At 33.5% G+C, this 22,165-nt stretch overlaps 1 protein-coding gene across 1 annotated transcript in view; it reads left to right on the top strand.

The window, feature by feature from the left end:
• The first annotated feature begins 3,439 nt into the window (after positions 1-3,439).
• The window catches only part of LOC139491062 (titin homolog), a 62,995-nt gene continuing 44,269 nt past the window's right edge, over positions 3,440-22,165 (top strand). Inside the window, exons 1-6 of the mRNA XM_071278341.1 lie at positions 3,440-3,517; positions 7,762-7,864; positions 10,830-10,933; positions 13,009-13,068; positions 13,853-15,391; positions 17,221-17,967. Of these exons, the coding sequence (XP_071134442.1) occupies positions 7,783-7,864; positions 10,830-10,933; positions 13,009-13,068; positions 13,853-15,391; positions 17,221-17,967 (2,532 nt within the window). The 5' untranslated portion in view covers positions 3,440-3,517; positions 7,762-7,782. The remainder of the gene's footprint in view (positions 3,518-7,761; positions 7,865-10,829; positions 10,934-13,008; positions 13,069-13,852; positions 15,392-17,220; positions 17,968-22,165) is intronic.

The following is a 22,165-nucleotide window of genomic DNA, read 5'->3' as shown; positions in this document are numbered from 1 at the left end:
CGATAAAATAAATAAAGTGTGGAAATATACAGTATTCCTCATTTATTTAGAAATATATATATGCCTTTTGGAAAAGTTTAAATTTTGGTCTTCACCTTTCCAAATGCTTTTGAAAATTTGTCTTGTTGCCTCGATAAGTTAACACTGCATGTTAAATCATCCAACTTCGATAAATATTGGATTTTCTGTCGTATTAAACCTAAAGTTGCGATTTTAATAATCAAAACAGATTGAAAAATTGTTGACTTATGTACTAATTACTTTATAAATAAATATTTGAAATATCGTATGCAATAGTTTAAATTTTTATTATGGATCCCTTTCAAATTGATTTGAAAATAGCTATTTTTAGAAAATCTGGGCTTATTTTCGGATGTTGAATTTGAAGTAATCATAAATGTGTTATGTTCGGATGAATAAAAACAAATCTTAAAGGGCCATTATTTACGACATTTAAATCTATTATTATTAAAAATGAAAAGTGAAATGATAATTCGCATTTAGTAGCCAGTTTAGCTCAATACTTATACAAGGTAAAAGGGGGCTCGGTGACCGAGTAGTCGAAGTAGTTACTACTGTAATCACTATACATATATATAGCCAGTCAACACTGAGGTTGTGAGGTCATACCCCGCTCGTGCAGATGCACTCGACTCCAATCTTAATTGACTATATATATATAGAAGTATCAATTTTCCTATCGAATGTCGATGGTTTTCTCCGGGCACTCCGGCTTCCTCCACCAATACAAATTAGCCTCCACGAAATAGCCCTAAAGCGGTGCTTAAAAGGAGTAGGTCCAGTAAGCCCTTTTTGGCCCCAAAATATAGCAGTTTTCCAAACATTCAGCGGTAAAAAGTAAAACTTTTAGTTATTTATTGGAAAGTAGAATACTTCTGCTACATAAATATTGTCTGTTTTTTTACAATACAATGCACATATATCGTGTACTAGCATCGTTAAGTCATGCTAAATTACTGAAATCTTCACAATTTTAGCATTTTATATTGAAATGTAAGTTGTATTTGATGATAATACAAAACATATATAAAGGTTGAGGATAAACACGGATGCGGCCACTTTCATTTTTGACAAAAACCATCTGAAAAGTGACATGTTTTGGCATATTTGTTAGATTTTTCATATTTAAGCTTGAATCGGAGCGCTTTTCATGACTTAAAGTCATAAGTAACCTCAAATCAAAAAAATTCATTGGGTTATTTGACCGTCAGCAGTCTTTAGAGGTGAACATGAATTTGACGGCTAAATGAACGATCATTTATCTTAAAAGAGGGTGTATGTTTTTTCCTTGAAAAATATGTTATGATAATTTGGTGAGAGAAAAACAATATTGTGTTGAAGCAGATGTCAAACAAAAAATTCTGAATCCAGATTTTCCTTTTATTTCATATTGTTAAATTTTGATTGAAAACGAAATAATTTGATTGATAGCGTCGAAAAACTATATGAAAGCTAAAAAAAAAAATTGTGACTCAGACAAAAAGTCATATTCCTCTTGAATTTAAATGGTTGTTTCCTAATGCCCCTTTAAGCACGATTGTCACTTTCAAAGTTAATCTGGAAACTTGTAAACTTGGTCCAAGTCATCTTTCGAAGTTTTTTTTTTATAAAAGCTATACTGGATCATACTGTAATTGGATAATTCCGTCCCAAGTTCATTCAAGTTTCCAGTAAATATAGGATCAGATCTATACTATTTTTTCAATCTAAGTCCGCCAAAGATTTTGATCTATGTTTTCTTTGATGACTTTGATGATTGTCACTATAAAATAAATCCATCAAAAACTAAGAAAACGTGAACAAGCAAATTTTGCAAATCAAAAACGGGCCTTAAATTAATGAATGGCTATTATCTATTTTGAATTTATTGAACCATAAAACTAATTTTTGACTCTTCACATTGAATAATCCGCGAAGCGGATTATGTAAAATGTGAAGAGTGAAAAAATAGTTTTATGGTTCAATAAAATCAAAATAAATTATTGCCATTCATTACAAATAAATTTCTATCAAAACTAAGGCTCAAAGAACTTTTTATATTTACGATTTATATTCACAATAACAACGTACACACATGTTAGCGTATGAATACACAACGTCAAAGTGGGCGTGTCGCCATCAAAATTGACAACATTGAAAATAAAACTAATAATTTTAACCAATCAGAAGACAGTAAAAACATAAAATTTATTTATTCATACATATATATACAATCTAGCTGTTCTCGAAACAGACCGAAGCAGGCTCCCGTAAATAAATATTAATCTGTATGGCAAAAGTCGAGAGGTTGTAATATATTCTCATTTCTTAAAAAACAATTAATTTCGATTTGGGGTGCATGCAATCTTGAGTAAAACGCTATCTGTAGGCATCTATTAACCATTGGAATATGTCGTCTGCACGATTCTATTTTTAGAATAGTATCGTCGTGTCATATGTTTTCGTATGTCATATGTTTTCGTATCAACCACATTTCGTCGGTTTCGACTGCATACGCGTACATTGTGGCATGTTTTTCTGTTTCTCTATTTAGAACAACAACACCACTACAACTTGATATATTTAAAACATATTCAACGTCGCTTTTTAAAGACGTTAGAACAAATTAAATAAAACTGACCTATTTAGCCATTTTTATTTAATGTCAAAAATACGCATCACTAGAATTGTTGTGGAAAAAAATTCTGAAGGGTTAAAATAAAGTCCAGATATGTTTTTTGCAAGTCAGACACCGGATCTTCAAGACGTATGACTGTCATGTGTTTTTTTGGCCGTTTTAATTACAAACCATCGAGTTAAAATTAGCAGGGTTCTTATATAAAATGGTTGTTCAAAATCTAACTATTCAATATTTCATTGACAATTTTTTTTATACATCCTTGATACATGAAGATGAAAACAGTCTTAACTTTTTATATTTAATCATAAATTTTGAAAACTGCATTTTATTTTAGAAAAAATAATGTATTTTGTACAAACCAGGTGCCAATCTGAAATTAATCAAAATCTAAAAATTTCATCACACGAAACACCAACCTTACACTTTTTACTAGTAATTTTTTGTACTGAAAAGTATTTAATAACTTTTTTTAAGATTTAAGCGATCACCCGAACCACGACTTTAGAAAAAATGTATTTCCGGATTTTGTAGTCATTTCCTGTCCGTGTACTGATCCAATTTTTATTTCATACGAAAACATATGACGCCGTTTTTTTGACTTACAAAAATCGCAAAGTAATCGGAAACAGTAAAAATCGTAGAAATCATTGACAAAAAAACTAGATACCTAAAATCAATCTACAGGACATGCTTTTTAAATTTGAGTAAACACCTAAATAAAAACTCAACAGTAAAAACCGTAAGCAGTGAAAATTGTTATTAGTACGAAAACACATTACACGATGATATGTGTACGATAGTGAGTATATCGATTAATGATATTTTTGTGTATTTTTCTGTCGGCGCGTGGAAGATTGTTGCACTGACTATTTATATGTAAGTATAGAAACATGGTATATTTAAATTCGTCTTTGATTTATTTCATATATTAGAAATCTCCTGTCTGTTGCCAACATGCAATTTCTCATATATTTTTCGTAAATATTTTAGTTTAATTACTATTGTTTCGCCAAAAACGTGAGTTCTCATGATGATCTTCTATGTCCACACTTATAAAATGATATAGTTTAAAAAGCATGAAGCCCTTTATGCCATCCAATATAATAGCGTTGCAACATATTAATAAAGATCAAAGAACCGACATAGTCAGTTTTAGTAATACTAGCTAGAAAGATTTAAAGTACCGACAACTATTTATTATTTTTATTATAATTTTTTAGCCATTGCGTAATCAGTTTATTTTCGATCAATGAGTTTGACTGTCCCTCTGGTATCTTTCACCCCTCTTTTCTATCTATTTTGTGGAGGGTGCATAAATTATTTGATGCTTAATTATAAGTTAAAAGAAAACGACCTTTTCCAGAAGCACATTTGTTATAAATTATAAAGCTCATCTCTTAGCTGTTCCTGTATATTAGTAGAATAAAAATAAAAAAGAATATTGTTCAAGAAAAGAAACATACTCCGGCTCTAACGAAAGATGATATTATTATTGGCTACCATAAATTACCAACTCGTTAGCTGTAACAAAGTGTGTCTTAAAAACATTAAACAATCTGTATTTGATTTTTTTTTCTAACGAAATGTAAAAGCCTACATATCTTTACTTTTTTTTCTATAACTGACTGGCACGAATAAGCTTATTTTGTTTTATGCATCTGTGCCGCAAACACATGGCAAATAAATGTAAATTTTTGAACCTGTAAATTTTAAACTACATCTAATTATTTCTATATAATAGTATAATAATTAAGTATAAATAAGTTACCAGATATATACATATATACATATTATGATTTTTTCTCAACAAATAACATAAATAGAATGGATAAGTATGACATTTGCGCCGATTTTGAAAATTTTCATTCTTTCATTTGCGCCGATTTCATTTTTTCATTTGCGCCGATTTTATATTTTTTCGTAATTGGATTTACAGGTAAGTTACAGGTAAGTTTATACTTTTATATTGGATGAGCACAGATCTAGTATAAAGACAAATCAAGTGACATTGCAATTGGTAAATGGTTATCCCAATGTTTCAGGTTACCATTCCTTTCCCTAAATGAAATCGATGACTGCTTCACGTTTGACATTGTCTGACTCTCCGCTCCTTCTGATGACAAATGTCATACATTCTTAGACAACGTGCAAGTACACATTCCATAACGGTCAACTAATTCGCCAAATATAGAAGATGCGAAATCATAAGAAAGGAATATATTAGATGTGTTGCCTAAACATACTCGGCAAGAACAGATTTATGATTTGAATGTATTCCGATTTTATGGATTTGAATGCTGCACATATATTTTTAATTCGTCATTTAAATATAAACAAAGTGCTTTTATCTTAGGTTTTTACTTCTTGATTTTAAGCAGGAGACAACAGTTTTATACATGTTATGATTGACAATTCATAACATATGTACAACTGGCTAACGGAAGAGGTCTTTAATGATAAAGGAAAATAACATTACTGGGATGGAGAGTTGTCTCATTGGCACTCATACCACATCTTCTTATATCATTTCACCTGTAATTTACCTGTTATTTACCTGTAAAAAAAATCGGCGCAAATGAAAAAAAAATTGGCGCAAATGAAAGAAAAAATCGGCGCAAATGAAAGAAAAAATCGGCGCAAATGCAAGACGCCGAATATAATAGTATATTGTCACCCAAAACGTTCGTCTGAGCGTCCGTTCGCCCGGTCTTGTTAACGCTCTCGCGTGTATTATCAATAAACTTGTAAATTTGTGCTTGTCAGATTTTTATGAAACTTATATCATAGGTTTATAACAGCAATGTCTTTGTCGAGTTCGAAAATCAGTGCCGATCAATTATTTTTAAAAGAGTTATGCCCCTTGGGAACATTTATTATATGGACAATTGCATTGTTAGCGCTCTATAGTTTGTTTAATTCTTGACAGACTTTTATGAAACCTATGTCTTAGGTTTATATCAGCATTTTGAAAAGAAGAGTTGATAAAATATTAATATTAATCATGATTGCTAATGCCTAGATTTCTATTACGTAATATTCGTTTTGGATTTTTAACAGATCTATAAACGGGTGCAGGACATTTGAGCGAACAAAATAAAACTACTAGGGGTCATTTGAGCGCCGACATTAGAGCCCATTTAAGCGCCGGATTAATCCGCTCACCTGCATTTTCGATAGCCCATTTTAGCGAAAATTTGCCTGGTTGTAAAAAAAACCCAGTTTAATTTGTGATGGATTTCGATATAAGAGCAGTTCCTAATGCAATTCTATATATGAACAGTAATGTACAATGGGTATATCTAGAGCCCATTACGTACGTTCTCTAGTTATTAATTCCAGGCTAGAACAGACTTTTAACATTTGATTTACACTTTAAGACTTTTAGTGCTATATTTCAATTGCAAAGCTTTATATTGTTTTATGTTGTGCTGTCTTGAGTCTATTAGTGCTGTATTTTAATGGACATGTTTTATACTGTTTTATATTGTGCTGTCTTGAGTCTATTAAACATTATAAAATTTATTATATTTAATTTATTTAATTTATTTACTAAAAAGGGTTAAAAACATTTCGCTAAAATGGGCTTTGACAATTTTAATTTTCGCTAAAATGGCTTAAAATTATTGCGCTCAAATGGGTTCTACTTTGGCACTCAAACGTCCTATTTTTTCTCCTCGCTGAAATGTCCTATCAATAGTACTACAATGCGCTCAAATGTCCTCCGCCGCTATAAACATGATAAATACGCCGACATCACCGAGTTCAAAATAACGTTCCTTATCGCTTGATATAAATTTTCTTCAATAAATACTCATCAAATATTTTTTAAATATTTTGTTAAATATATATATATGTAATTTAAAATTCATTAATCGATTATGCACAAGTCGAGAAAAATTGTTTTAACACATGCGGAAGAATATCTCAAGAACGATTGCAAATCTCCTATAACAGCTGTATAAAGGAGTTGAAGATTATATTATAGTTGAAACGTATTTATTTATAGTGGATTTAGAAACAAGTAATTGCAACTTATATTAACCCCTTTCCACTTTGCGGGTGCAAGTGCTGCCCTGTAGCGGCATTAGCCTGCTCTTTTTCGAAATCTACAAGGGTGTCTTTTACGTGCAAGATATATTCGGACTATAATCGTTTCCTCAAGACCATACTAGCAAATGGTGTCAAGGGATTGCCGAAAATTCAGTCCCTGAAATGTTCTCACCGGAGCGGGGATCGACCCAGCAACCTTTATGTTAGTAGTCCGATGCATTACCCACTACACCATGGCTCTAATGCTATATTGAGGTGTAAGGGAAAAACAATTTCTGAGACAAGTGCCTGTGCAACTTTGTCCTAAATTGACATTTTAAATAACAAATTCGATTTCATTACGCAACATACTCCGCAGAAGGCGCGACCTTTTAAACTCCCATACCACCTTAATTGTAGCATAAAATATTTTTTGTATGACCACCACCGAAATAATGAACGTAAAACATTACTTAGGTTTCATGAAAGAAGTCTATATGGGGATTAATAAACTGGATTTTTTTTAGATTGATCTTTGAATAAATGCCGTTTTATTCTCCGACTATATATATTTTACAAAATTTTACTTTACAATTATAATTCTTTATAGAACAGGTTTTATTTTATAGCTTTTGCTACATTTAAGAATAGAAAATGTGGTATTGTTGCCAATGAGACAACTCTCCACAAGAGACCAAATTACATAGAAATTAATACAACTATATATAGTTTACTTTTGGAATGGTTTCTGGTAATGATGTTTCCTTTAAAAGTAGACTAGTCTGACAGATAACCAATCTGTATGTAGGTATAGACTACTTCGAAAGAGGATAGTATACCAAAGCTAATAATGACTTCACGGTTGAGCTATCAAGCAAGCTTACCAAAGATATTACCTATACCTACAGACTCAATGCAATCGGCTGCAAGCTTCATAACAAATTGAAATGTTACATTCGTGATGACACGTGCTTCCACAAAAACGTGAAGAGATAAATAAAAGAAAAACTTGATAACATTTTTTGTTTTGTTTTCTGTACATTACAGGATATATCACATTATTACTGAATGCCTCTGATTTTATTTTGCAGATCAAGTAGTGATACATTACCATGCCATGGTGTAAGGTATGCGGGGAATATTTTAAAACACAGTGTGGAGTTAATAACCATAACAGAGTCCATAGAAAAGCGGGTAGATATAAACATAATAATCATGAATTCAAACCTGACATTTAAACAAAATGATGAACGAACAATTGCATCATACCTTTAAAACTGTCATGAATGTATTTATTATAATGTTTTTTTTTCGTCTCCTTGTTCTTCTTATACAACCTTGTATATTAGTACTAAAATATTTGCATTACATGTATGTTTCATTATAATACGTTATTTTGATTGCCTAACAGCAATCTGGCGTCATTCGTAAACTAACTTTCATTAAAGAATTGAATGATTCTTATTTTAAATTAGTTGGGATGTAAAAGCGTTAACCGAAGTTCATTTTGTATCGTATGAAGCGCTTCATTCTAAAAATGTGCGCACGGTCAACGCTTTTACAAATCTATGAAATAACTGAAAAAAACATTCAATACTTAAAATTATATTTTTTAGATTATTTCATGAAACACGATTTCTTTAAAGTTTTTCTTGTATTTACCTGTGCACTTTATTGTGGGAGCTCGTGTCATCATGAATGTTATAATTCATTTTGAATTGAACTAAATTTCAGAATGAAGCGAGATTGCTGTTAGCCAATCAAAATAACATATCATAATGAAACATACATGCAATTTAATTATTTAAGAATTTAATGCTTCTTTTTGTAAATTTATTGGCGTGTAAAAGCGCTGACCAAAGTACATTTTGTATTTATATATATTAAGCGCGAGCTTGTTAGTCCTCTTATTTGAAACCTGGTTTTGTGAGTGATCATCTTGATAGTCAGTCCTCTTTTTTAAAGCCGGCCTTGAAAGTTCTCTTCTTTGAAAGCCGAGCTTGTCAATCCAGTATTTAAAAGCCGAGCTTGTAAGATGCCTTCTTTTAAAGCCGAGCTTGCAAGTCTCCTTCTTTTAAATCCGAGGTTGTAAGACCCTTCTTTTAAAGACAATCTTGTAAGTCCTCTTCTTTTAAAGTCCGTATACGTTAGTTAGACGCCAGAGGAACGCTAAGTAATCGTTAAACGCGCTTTGCATAAGTTTGAAGTACGTCGAAATTCAAAGGTATACGCTTGCTGAACGCTATAACTCCCGGAAATTTTTATGAAGCATGAAAATTTTCATCTAGCTCAAGCGTTTGTCAAGCGTATACCAGTACGCTACAAGCGCGTTGAAAGCGGCTCAGATAAGTTTGACACACGTCGACTTTAAACTAAACGTATGCGGGTGTGTTTGGGCAAACAACCCATAGTTAAAAAAGAGGGACGAAAGATACCAGACATGCCAGAGGGACAGTCAAACTCATAAATCGAAATTAAACTGACAACGCCATGGCTAAACACGAAAAGGACAAACAGACAAACAATAGAACACATGACACAACATAGAAAACTAAAAAATAAATAACACAAACCCCATCAAAAACTAGGGTTGATCTTAAACGTCCCAGACACGCCGAAAGCACGGATTATTGTCACAGATACGACCGGGACGCGTCTCAAATACGTTCAGGGGACGTTTGTTCTTTCGTAGAATGCGTTCATTCTACGCTAGACAAACGCCATACATACACCTACATACCTTATTTACTTGAACGCCCGATACACGCTCGTGTACGCTTTTCGTACTCCCAATACACGCTTAAAGCTCGTTGTACACACGATACGGATATGATTGACAAGTAGTATGCATCCAAAATTACTAGCATATTGGCAGCGTACATGATTTTTTAACACGCCCGGCGTACGTCGAAGCTATACGCAGTTGTGTGACGCCGGTATAAGTCCTTTCTTCGAAAGCCTAGCTTGTTTGTCCTCTTCTTCGAAAGCCGAGCTTGTTTATCCTCTTCTTCTAAAGTCGAGTTTGTAAGTTCTTTGTTTTAAAGTCGATGTTGTAATTAGTCCCATTCTTTTAAAGCCGAGCTTAACCTAATAGTATTTTTGTATTTTGGGCAAAACTAGATAGAAAGAAACCCATCTTTAGTATACGAATATTAAAATGTTAAGCACGTTATTCTGATATAAATCATTTAATTTTACAAACCAAATTATAGATTTGGATCATGAATATCAATACATAGAATAGGTATTATTGCATAATTGCTCTGATTTTCGTTTTATTTGGATCTACAACGTCCCACTTAAAAGTCTTTATTATGCTATTGTTTCAGAAAAAGGGAGAAGGTTTGGATCCATTAAAACGTTTAATCCCGCTGCAAATGTTTGCACCTGTCCTAAGTCAGGAATCTGATGTACAGTAGTTGTCGTTTGTTTATGTAATATATACGTGTTTCTCGTTTCTCATTTTGTTTATATAGATTAGACCGTTGGTTTTCCCGTTTGAATGGTTTTACACTAGTAATTTTGGGGCCCTTTATAGCTTGTTGTTCAGTGTGAGCTAAGGCTCCGTGTTGAAGGCCGTACTTTAACCTATAATGGTTTACTTTTTAAATTGTTATTTGTATGGAGAGTTGTCTCATTGGCACTCACACCACATCTTCCTATATCTATTTAAAAAAACCTGGAAATATTTAGTAATATCTGTTGCGGCCCTTTATTCGTGAACGATAGGCATTAATTCAAAGTTGATACATTATAACATATGTGCTTACATTTTGGGGTACGAAGTAAGATATATTTAATGTTTATTTGCACACCTAGCTTTTCAAAGATAAAAAATCACCCTTTTTCAAAAATTTTGTTGTTGCTGACAATTTAGATCCTGGCATACATTTAATAATTCCATAGTTTTTTCACCTTTATTCTGTGGTATTTTGTTTCCAAAATCAGCACAAATGGCGAAGCTCAGTCAAATAAAACCTTTACAAGTTAAAAATAATTGAAACATGCCCTATTTCACTGCACATATATTTTGTTAACGCACTACTATTTAGTGCCTCATTTTGATGCGCGTTAGGAGTATTGACGCAGCATTTTATTTAAAACCTTTTCATATTGTAACGCACCATCTTATTATTATATATCATGTTATATTTTTCAGGACACAAGAAGCAGGAGAAAGCAAAGTCTTTTATAGACTTTAAGAAATCAAGCAATGCAGACGTAAAAGAAAAAGCTACTGAAAACAAAAGGATAATTAAGAAGGTAAAAAACAGACATTAAGTTTTGGGGGGTCCTTGGCCGAAAGATCGTCCCAAATTACACATAGTTATAAAAGTAAAAAAATATTGCCATACTACTGTTTGCGTTACAGTCTAGAATTGTTGAAAACTGGTTTAAGATAGTTGTTTCAAAATCAATCATCTTATTTCAATCAGCCCGACATGAATCATTTCCATGAAAGTCTGAAAATTTCTGTGGAAATAAAGTATTTTATTGTTCTACTACTACATCATGTTAAATATAATAGTCTTAAAAGTATTTATTTGTTAATCCTAATACTAAAGTTAAAGGATACACAATAAGCGTATGGTACCGATTTCAGTGGCACATCACACGATTCGATTTTGCCATAACACATTAAATAAATACTTTGGAGGTCATTCTTTTCGGAATGTCCTTGGTAGGGGGTAACTGCTTGATACCTAAATGTTACAATTAACCTTGGACGTAGTCAACTTTTCGTAGACACAATCCAGTACTCATTTCCTCTTTTATAGCTATTATTAATTGTGACTTATCACCATACTTCCACACGACCTGAAAAAGACAGGTTTAAAACAAGAATCGTTAACTTTAGAAGTGCACGAGTTCATCCCCTAATTTTGGTTAAGTGCACGCTTTAGATTTCTGTGCAGTGTATCTTTGATTATTTAACATATTATGCCTTTTTCTGATTTTAATTGCCCTTTTGTAATTGTATACGTGTTCCTATATTTGTCCAAATGAAAGTAAAGCATTTGGTCTGGTATCTAGATTCGCATCTTGATGACACCTTAGTTTCAACTAGTAGATTCGATGAACAGCCTAAAGGAAAACAATAGACCACTTTCGAGTTCATCCGTCACCGGAAAAAACTCGTCAATTATACGCGCCTTTATGACGTCATTTATCAGAAAGAGGGGGTCGCCTGTATCCCTGCACTATTTACGTTCATCAAGCGTCTTAGTGATCGTCATTGTGCAGGATTAACTAGAAATAATGGTTGTTCTGTAGGTGCTTAATGACAATTCCCTAATGACAGCAATGCTGATTTGTCAATTTTGAGAATTCAATTTGCCGAATACTTCGTAAAATATAGAATTATAGTTTTCAAACCACTCGCTCAACATTGGAATGGAAGTGACGACGCCCCTAAACACACAAATGACGTTCACTAAAACCAGAGTTTTTGACGGAAATGCATCGAACTCGAAAGTTGTCTATTGGCATAAGCTTTATCATGATTTGTGATGAGAATCAACTCAAAAGCCTCATTTCGTGAAATTAGTTTCAAAACATCAATTCAAAATGAAGATATTATGATTATGATAATAGCTATTATTTGTCCGTTTGTTTTTCATTTTTAGCCATGGCGTTGTCAGTTTATTTTCGATTTATGAGTTTGACTGTCCCTCTGGTATCTTTCGTTTATTAAAGGTACCAGGCTTATAATTAAATATGCTAGACGCGCGTTTCGTCTACATAAGACTCATCAGTGATGCGAAGATCAAATTAGTTAAAGCCAAACAAGTACAAAGTAAAAGAGCATTGAGGACCAAAAATTCCATAAAGAAATGCCAAATGGTAATCCATGCCTGGAATAAAAATATCCTTAGCATTTCGAAAAATTTATAATTTTACATTGTAAACAGGAAATTCATTAAAATTTCCATATAATTGATATTCATGTCAACACCGAAGTGCTGACTACTGGGCTGGTGATACCCTCAGGGACGACACGTCCACCAGTACTCTATTCCTGAGGTAGAAAAGCAGTTATATTTAAAAATTTTAAGTTTTGTAAACAGTTAATTTATAATAATGACCATATCAATGATAACTAAAGTCAACAAAAAGTACTAACACGCGTGTGATACCCTCGGGTAATAAACACTCCACCAGCAGTGGCATGCAAATAAACTCATCATATATACCAGGATTATAATTTAATACTCTAGACGCGTGTTTCGTCTACATAAGACTCATCAGTGACGCTCAGATCAAAATAGCTATGAAGCAAAACAATCCGATAAGATAAGATTGTTTATTTTTTCTTAAACTTTTTAATTTATTTCTAGTTACCAGAAAGAGAAGTAGCTGTTGATTTAGATCTAGAGGTCACAGAACATGAAAATCCTGTAAGTTGTTTTGAAATATTCACATTGTAAAAAGTAAAATCACAAAAATACTAAACTCTAAGAAATTCAAAACGGAAAATCCCTAATCAAATGTCAAAATCAAAAGCTCAAATACACCAAAAGCAAGGGCAACAACTGTCAAATTAGTTTATCAATTGATGTCTTGTATATTTATTACACGGTACTGTCCTTCTATTGTTATATGCATAAATCGTGTAAGAAGTCAAAATATAAATTTAGAAACTGGACGAAATTTCTTTTTATATAACTTCTTTTTCTGCCTGTAACTCATTATTTCCTTTCCCCTTTTACTTTAGGAAATGACCGTCAATTCACTATTGTTTTGTTTATCTCTGATCAATAGAATCAAGGATTAATTTTACAATTATTTTTGTTAATTTTTTGCGTCTGATATTGTTTGCAAATAATATCAAATGGCTTATAATATTGTCAAACAATACTAAAGGCTTTAGCATAGTAGAAGACGCATCTGGTGTCGCTACTTTTTTAAAAAGTTAATCGAATTCCCGAATTTTATTTTGTTTACCTGATCCATAGTATCTTCTTCTTTCTGGATGTATCAAATTTGAATATCAATATCACTTGCCTTCAATGTATGGCTTTGATCATCTAACTTGGATGAAAGTCATATAATTTTATTCTGCATAAAGCTTAAACTTTGGAGACAAAGAAACTAAAATACATTACAGATTTAGTTAGAAATTATGTAATATGAACATACGTACAACATAACTTATGCAATCTTTCATTTCGTTTTTAACAGTATTCACCTCATTCAAATGGTTCTATATCTCCTTCCCCGACTGAGTCGACTGAGTCCTTGGAGTCGGGTGAAGACGAATGCACCAATACTGCAGTTCCGATGGCAATCAGTTCACTTTCCTTAACACAGACGAATGATTCAACATCTAAAAATGACCCAAATGACTCACAATCTACATATGAATTTTCAGGACAGCCATTGCATGAAGAAACCCTAGCGACTTCAAACACATCGTCATTTAATTGTACAGATAAATTGAATCTAACATATGAGTTTTCCAGTCACGGTCAAAAAGATGCATATCCAGTATCTAAAGCATTAAATTTATGTGAACCTTCAAAAACCCAAGAAAAACTATTTCCTGATTATTCAGTTAATTGTAAATCGAAACCAAAAAGAACATCCAAACAACTGGTATCACAGGAAATTGTTAAATTACACCAACAAACAAGCAATCAGAAGGCGACATCAACACAAGAGTCTACTTACCAACTTACTCCATTAATGGCACATTCTCTACCGTTATCCAACCACGATTCCCAATTAGATAATCGATGTTTAGATGCACTTACAAGACTAAATGTACGTAGTTTACTTAATTCGATGACATCTTTTATAGCAGCCGAATTTCGAACTTCAGGAAATGAATCTTCGGTAAAAAGTAAAAGCAATTCTAATTTACAATTTTCTAACACTGTGATATCCCCATTTTGCTCAGAACCTGATCCAACAGTAATTCCATCCACATCTTCGAGGTTTTGTATTGTAAAGACTTCTGATAAAGAAACTTTAAATGTCCCAATAACACACAGTAACACCACATCCGGTGAAAGATTATTATACCAACAGACTGTAACAAACAATATCAAATCTACCGTCGAACCTAATAAAGCCTTACCTAGAAGTTCGAATTGTTTGCATATTACTGACTCAACAGAGAGAATTCACACTAGAAAACAGAAAACGCAGTCAAAACTGGATGACTGTATCTCATCAATGTATCAAAACGTAACTATAAAACAGGAAAGGATGACAGAATCTTCTTCAGGAAACAGTTTCAATTCTCAAACGTCACTAAATGTGCGTTCGAACGAAACAAAAATATTAGAAAAGATATTCCCAGTACCATCTTTTTCAAACAGAGAAAGTGCTAATACTGCAGTTTCGACTACTATACAGGTAGGAGACCGTTATTTTAAAGTAACAGCGTCAAAGCAAAAACAAGAAACAAAAGTAAAAACAACATCCTTTTCCCTTGAGCCAGTTTCTACTACGATAACCTCGCCGTTATTTTCAAAACCAAAACTTCAAGAGTCATCGGGGACAACATCGATTCCTACACTGTCCACACCAATTATGTCCATTCCGAACTTCCAATTGTTGATTCCATCCACTTATCATAAGTCTACAGAACCGGAAGACCACCATCAGTCTGTGTTACAACAGTTGTTAGGTAGTGTTGTCACAAAAGAAAGGCTAAGTAAACAACCGTCAATCAAAGAAACACAGTTGACTTCACCAGTAGGAGCAACGCATCAGGTATGTCTAAATCTAAACAACTAAAAGAAATGATAAGGGAGTATTTTTCAATTTTGTCAAAATAAGCTAAGAAACATTGATGATGAATTATTCGGCCTCATTGAATCCGTTTTCATGTGAACTTCAATTTAAAGAAATAGAATGTCTAAATGTGAGAATTTGAGTCAAATTGCTGAACATGAATTCAACAGCTAGTGTTCCTTTAAAGAATGCGGAAATAATAAGGGAGTATTTTTCAATTTTGTCAAAATAAGCTAAGAAACATTGATGATGAATTATTCACTTGCAAGTGAATAATTCGACCTCAATGAATTCGTATTCGTGTGAACTTTTAATCAAAAAGAATGTCAACATATGAGAGTTTTAGTCAAATCGGTGAACATGAATTTAACAGCTAGTGTCCCTTTAAAGAAAAGGGACCAACTACTTGAATTGTCATTGATATGGTTATTATTATAAATTAACTGTTTACAAAACTTAGAATTTTCGTTTTGAAATAATAAGGCTTTTCTATCTCAAGATAAGATTACTTTAGCTGTATTTGGCAAAAATTCTAGGAATTTTTGGTCCTCAATGCTCTTCATTTTCGTACTTATTTGGCCTTTTTAACTTTTTGATTCGAGGGTCTGATGAGTCTATTGTAGACGAAACGCGCGTCTGGTGTAAATAAAAAATATCAATCCTGGTATATATGATGAGTTTATTTGCAACCACTGGGTCGATGCCACTGCTGGTGGAGTGTTTATTACCCGAGGGTATCACCAACGTGTTAGTACTTTTTGTTGACTTTAGTTATCATTGATATGGTCATTATTATAAATTAACTGTTTACAAAACTTAGTTTTAAATATTACTTCTTTTCTACCTCAGGAATAGAGTACCCTAACTGTATTTGGCCAAACTTTTATGAATTTTTGGTCCTCAATGCTCTTCCACTTCGTCTTTTACTTTTTTTGATTCGAGTGTCACTGATGAGTCTTTTGTAGACGAAACACGCGTCTGGTGTTAATACAAAATTTCAATCCTGCTATCAGTGATGGCTTTATTGGACCCTAAAAGAAAGATCCCTTTAAGTTGAAAAAAGGAGCGGAAAAGATCCCAGAGGGATATTCTAACTCATAGATCGAATATAAACTTACAACGCCATGGCTAAAAATGGAAAAGATAAACAGACAAATAATAGTATACATTAAAGACTAATCAACACGAACCCCATCAAAAACTTGGGGTGATTTCAGGTGCCCATGAAGATAAACACACCAGAATGAACAATTTTTTGAGTACTTGGTTAGTTTTAAACCACTCAGTATCTATTTCTTGGTCAAACGGCCGACTCTAATGGCTATCTGTGGAATAGAAATGTCCAATTGGACGTCTCTCGCCTAGGATAAAAGTAGTCCAGTCGGCCGGGGTGTTCGTTTTGGTATGTAATGCATGATTTATAACTATGCCGTCATGCCCCATCAAGATATGGGAGTGTCTTGTATGTTGTGTATAAATAGAAAGAGACCAGGGTCTGCCTAAATGATTAATTAGGATAACTACTTAGGGGTACGTAGGCGTTCTATTGCACAACCAAGTTTTATCTGTTACCTATCAGGTCCAATTATTGTACCTGTTTTCTCTTTTGTTCTACTCTTCAGAACTTACATAAATTGAACATATTATTCAGATGATTGTCATGTATTAACAGAATTAAGAAATTTGGTTCTTGAGTTGAAATGAAACAAATAACAAACAATTATAAAACTTTATTAAAACTGTTTACTTAACTTTGTTTTGAACATCTTATTTTGGCTCGAAAGTAAGAATTCATTTGATTTTTTCAGATGCATCAAAATCCTTATCATGTTGCAGTAGGAAACCAAAGATATCACGAAATGTTTGGAAGACCATCTCTCCCAGTGTCACAAGCTTCAACGAATATTAATGATATATCACCATTATCATTTACAGAAACAATATACTCGTTTATCAGACCACAAAAAGAGTTGAGTTCAGAAATACCATCATCTTCTGCAGAAAATATGATTACAAAAACGAATCCACTTCAAGAACAATTAACTAAAGAACCTCTATCACAACAAGAAACGTCAACGGGAGATGACAATAGACAGGTATTTACCAGCGCTTCATCGAACACTTCGAAAGATTCCCTACAAATTCAAAATATTATGGTCCTGGATCATTCCAATGATGGAGTACCGTCACAAGTAAAAAATATAGAGACTACTTCAATGACCAATGTTAAACAGGATTTGAAAACGTGGATATTAAGTCGGCACCAACGTGATCGCATGAAAGAAGTGTTGTCAAGTTCGTTATGTTTTTCTTCTAATCAAGAAAAACACTCTTATAGTTTATTATGCCCAAAGAAATTAACCAAAAATACAAGGACTATGCTCACGCAAAACAATACAAACCATTCACGCGAGTCTCCAAATTCAGTACAGAACGACAGCAAATCAACAGATATCCCGCAAAACAAATTAACCCAACAGTCATCGAAGCAACCAATGGTTAGAACTTTTCAAATGGATCAAAGTTTAACGATAATTAACCAAAATCATCAAAAGGTAAGATTATTCAAATTCACATTTAAAACTGCATCAAAATTTATCAAAGAAAAAGGATTCATAAATTTTAATAGTAAACGAATTTTAATCTGAAACGGTCGTTTTGATGTGAGTAAATCTTAATAGACCCAACAATAAATTACCAAGACTTATGCATTGCAGTAATTTCCGTACTTTCCATATTGATCTCTTATAGTCACTTAAGATCTGTTCAGTCCAAGTTCAGACTTTTCGGTAATTTTAAACCTGTACAATTTACCAACATGCATATAGTCCTATCTGAAAAGCTACTGATCAGTACTGAATTGACTACAATACATGAGTCTGATAATTGACTGAAATATCGACATTTATTGTTTAGTGATTTATGTTCATTTTACGTGTTAAGGATGATGAATTTGTCTCGCATGTACCGGAAAGACAGGTATTATCAGGTGACCGGTTGCAAACAATTAGTGTAAAGCTTAAATTTCAGAAAGTAGAAGACCTGAATGCTTTATTCCTTGTATGCAGATACCTTATCTTACGATGTTTCTGTCTGTAATGTGTGCAATGTCCTTGACCTCATTTTCATGGTTCAGCGACTGCTCACTTTTTAGCTCACCTGGCCTAAAAGGCCAAGTGAGCTTTTCTCATCACTTGGCGTCCGGCGTCCGTCGTCGTCCGTCGTCCGTCGTCCGTCGTCGTCGTTAACTTTTACAAAAATCTTCTCCTCTGAAACTACTGGGCCAAATTAAACCAAACTTGGCCACAATCATCATTGGGGTATCTAGTTTAAAAAATGTGTCCGGTGACCCGGCCAACCATCCAAGATGGCCGCCATGGCTAAAAATAGAACATAGGGGTAAAATGCAGTTTTTGGCTAATAACTCAAAAACCAAAGCATTTAGAGCAAATCTGACATGGGGTAGAATTGTTAAACAGGTGAAGATCTATCTGCCCTGAAATTTTCAGATGAATCGGATAACCCGTTGTTGGGTTGCTGCCCCTGAATTAGTAATTTTAAGGAAATTTTGCTGTTTTTGGTTATTATCTTGAATATTATTATAGATAGAGATAAACTGTAAACAGCAATAATGTTCAGCAAAGTAAGATTTACAAATAAGTCAACATGACTGAAATGGTCAGTTGACCCCTTTATGAGTTATTGCCCTTTATAGTCAATTTTTAACCATTTTTCGTAAATCTTAGTAATATTTTACAAAAATCTTCTCCTCTGAAACTACTGGGCCAAATTAATCCAAACTTGGCCACAATCATCTTTTGGGTTAGTAGTTTGAAAAAAGTGTCTGGTGACCCGGCCATCAAACCAAGATGGCCGCCATGGCTAAAAATAGAACATGGGGTAAAATGCAGTTTTTGGCTTATAACTCAAAACCCAAAGCATTTAGAGCAAATCTGACATGGGGTAAAATTGTTTATCAGTTCAAGATCTATCTGCCCTGAAATTTTCAGATGAATCGGACAGCCCGTTGTTGGGTTGCTGGCCCTGAATTAGTAATTTTAAGGAAATTTTGCTCTTTTTGGTTATTATCTTGAATATTATTATAGATAGAGATAAACCATAAACAGCAATAATGTTCAGCAAAGTAAGATTTACAAATAAGTCAACATGACTGAAATGGTCAGTTGACCTTCTTAGGAGTTATTGTTCTTTATAGTCAATTTTTAACCATTTTTAGCTCACCTGGCCCGAAGGGCCAAGTGAGCTTTTCCCATCACTTTGCGTCCGGCGTCCGTCGTCGTCGTCGTCGTCGTCCGTCGTCTGTCGTCCGTCGTCGTTAACTTTTACAAAAATCTTCTCCTCTGAAACTACTGGGCCAAATTGAACCAAACTTGGCCACAATCATCATTGGGGTATCTAGTTCAAAAAATGTGTGGCGTGACCCGGTCAACCAACCAAGATGGCCGCCACGGCTAAAAATAGAACATAGGGGTAAAATGCAGTTTTTGGCTTATAACTCAAAAACCAAAGCATTTAGAGCAAATCTGACATGGGGTAAATATGTTTATCAGGTCAAGATCTATCTGCCCTGAAATTTTCAGATGAATCGGTCAACCTGTTGTTGGATTGCTGCCCCTGAATTGGTCATTTTGAGGAAATTTTGCTGTTTTTGGTTATTATCTTGAATATTATTATAGATAGAGATAAACTGTAAACAGCAATAATGTTCGGCAAAGTTAGATTTACAAATAAGTCAACATGACCGAAATGGTCAGTTGACCCCTTTAGGAGTTATTGCCCTTTATAGTCAATTTTTAACCATTTTTCATAAATCTAAGTAATCTTTTACAAAAATCTTCTCCTCTGAAACTACTGGGCTAAATTAATCCAAACTTGGCCACAATAATCTTTGGGGTATCTAGTTTAAAAAATGTGTGGCGTGACCCGGTCAACCAACCAAGATGGCCACCACGGCTAAAAATAGAACATAGGGGTAAAATGCAGTTTTTGGCTTATAACTCAAAAACCAAAGCATTTAGAGGAAATCTGATGTGGGGTAAAAATGTTCATCAGGTCAAGATCTATCTGCCCTGAAATTTTCAGATGAATCGGTCAACCTGTTGTTGGGTTGCTGACCCTGAATTGGTAATTTTGAGGAAATTTTGCCGTTTTTGGTTATTATCTTGAATATTATTATAGATAGAGATAAACTGTAAACAGCAATAATGTTCAGCAAAGTTAGATTTACAAATAAGTCAACGTGACCGAAATGGTCAGTTGACCCCTTAAGGAGTTATTGCCCTTTATAGTCAATTTTTAACCATTTTTCATAAATCTAAGTAATCTTTTACAAAAATCTTCTCCTCTGAAACTAATGGGCCAAATTAATCCAAAGTTGGCCACAATCATCTTTGGGGTATCTAGTTTAAAAAATGTGTGGCGTGACCCGGTCAACCAACCAAGATGGCCGCCACGGCTAAAAAAAAAACATGCAGTTTTTGGCTTATAACTCAAAAACCAAAGCATTTAGAGGAAATCTGACATGGGGTAAATATGTTTATCAGGTCAAGATCTATCTGCCCTGAAATTTTCAGATGAATCGGTCAACCCGTTGTTGGGTTGCTGCCCCTGAATTGGTCATTTTGAGGAAATTTTGCTGTTTTTGGTTATTATCTTGAATATTATTATAGATAGAGATAAACTGTAAACAGCAATAATGTTCATCAAAGTAAGATTTACAAATAAGTCAACATGACCGAAATGGTCAGTTGACCCCTTAGGGAGTTATTGCCTTTTATAGTCAATTTTTTTTCTCTGTTACTAATGGGCAAAGTTCATTATAGATATAATTGTAAGAAGCAAGAATGTTCAGTAAAGTAAGAACTTCAAACACATCACCATCACCAAAATACAATTTTGTCATGAATCCATTTGTGTCCTTTGTTTAATATGCACATAGACCAAGGTGAGCGACACAGGCTCTTTAGAGCCTCTAGTTTATGAGTAATAATATAACCATTTAGGTATATGGGGTTCCTTGTAACGTCTGCATGTCCATGAGACATTGTTCACCTGGCCTCGGCCTGATTTGAGTCGGATCAGTGATCAAGGTTAAAGTTACATGATAATGTCCGTTTCTCAAATACTATGAGCAGTAGGTCAACTATATGTGGTGATAGGTTACACGTCATACTGGCAGGTTTAATCTGACCATTTTATCATTTTTAATTAATTGATCAATGTAAAGTTTTTGTGTTTTGGTCCGTTTTTCAAGTACTGTAGGCAACAGGTCAACTGCATTTAGTGTATGAAATGATTGTAAGGTGTACATGTCTGTCTGAAATTGATCGTCTGACCTTGACCTCATTACACGGTTCATTTATTAAATTTCAGTTTTTGAATTTTGATCTGTCTTTTAAGTACTACAAGTAAAAGGGTCAACTATATTTGGTGTATTTAATGACGGTAATGGTTACATGTCAGTCCGACAAGTTTTATCTTATCTTGACTTCATTTTCTTAGTTCATGAGTCAACTATATTTGGTGTATGGAAGGATTGTAAGGTGTATATGTACATGTCTGTCTGCCAGTATTATCTGACTTTGGCTTCATTTTCATGGTTCATTTGTCAGTGTTACATTTTTTGGTTTAGTCTGTTTCAAATAATTAGTATAAGCAAAAAGTCAACTATATATGGTATTTGGTAGGATTGTAAAATTGTTTATGTCTGTCTGGCAGTATTATCTGACCTTG

This window comes from Mytilus edulis, chromosome 10, assembly GCF_963676685.1.
Source record: "Mytilus edulis chromosome 10, xbMytEdul2.2, whole genome shotgun sequence".
NCBI classification, from domain to species: Eukaryota; Metazoa; Mollusca; class Bivalvia; order Mytilida; family Mytilidae; genus Mytilus; species Mytilus edulis.
This window is presented reverse-complemented; position numbering and strand designations above follow the sequence as displayed.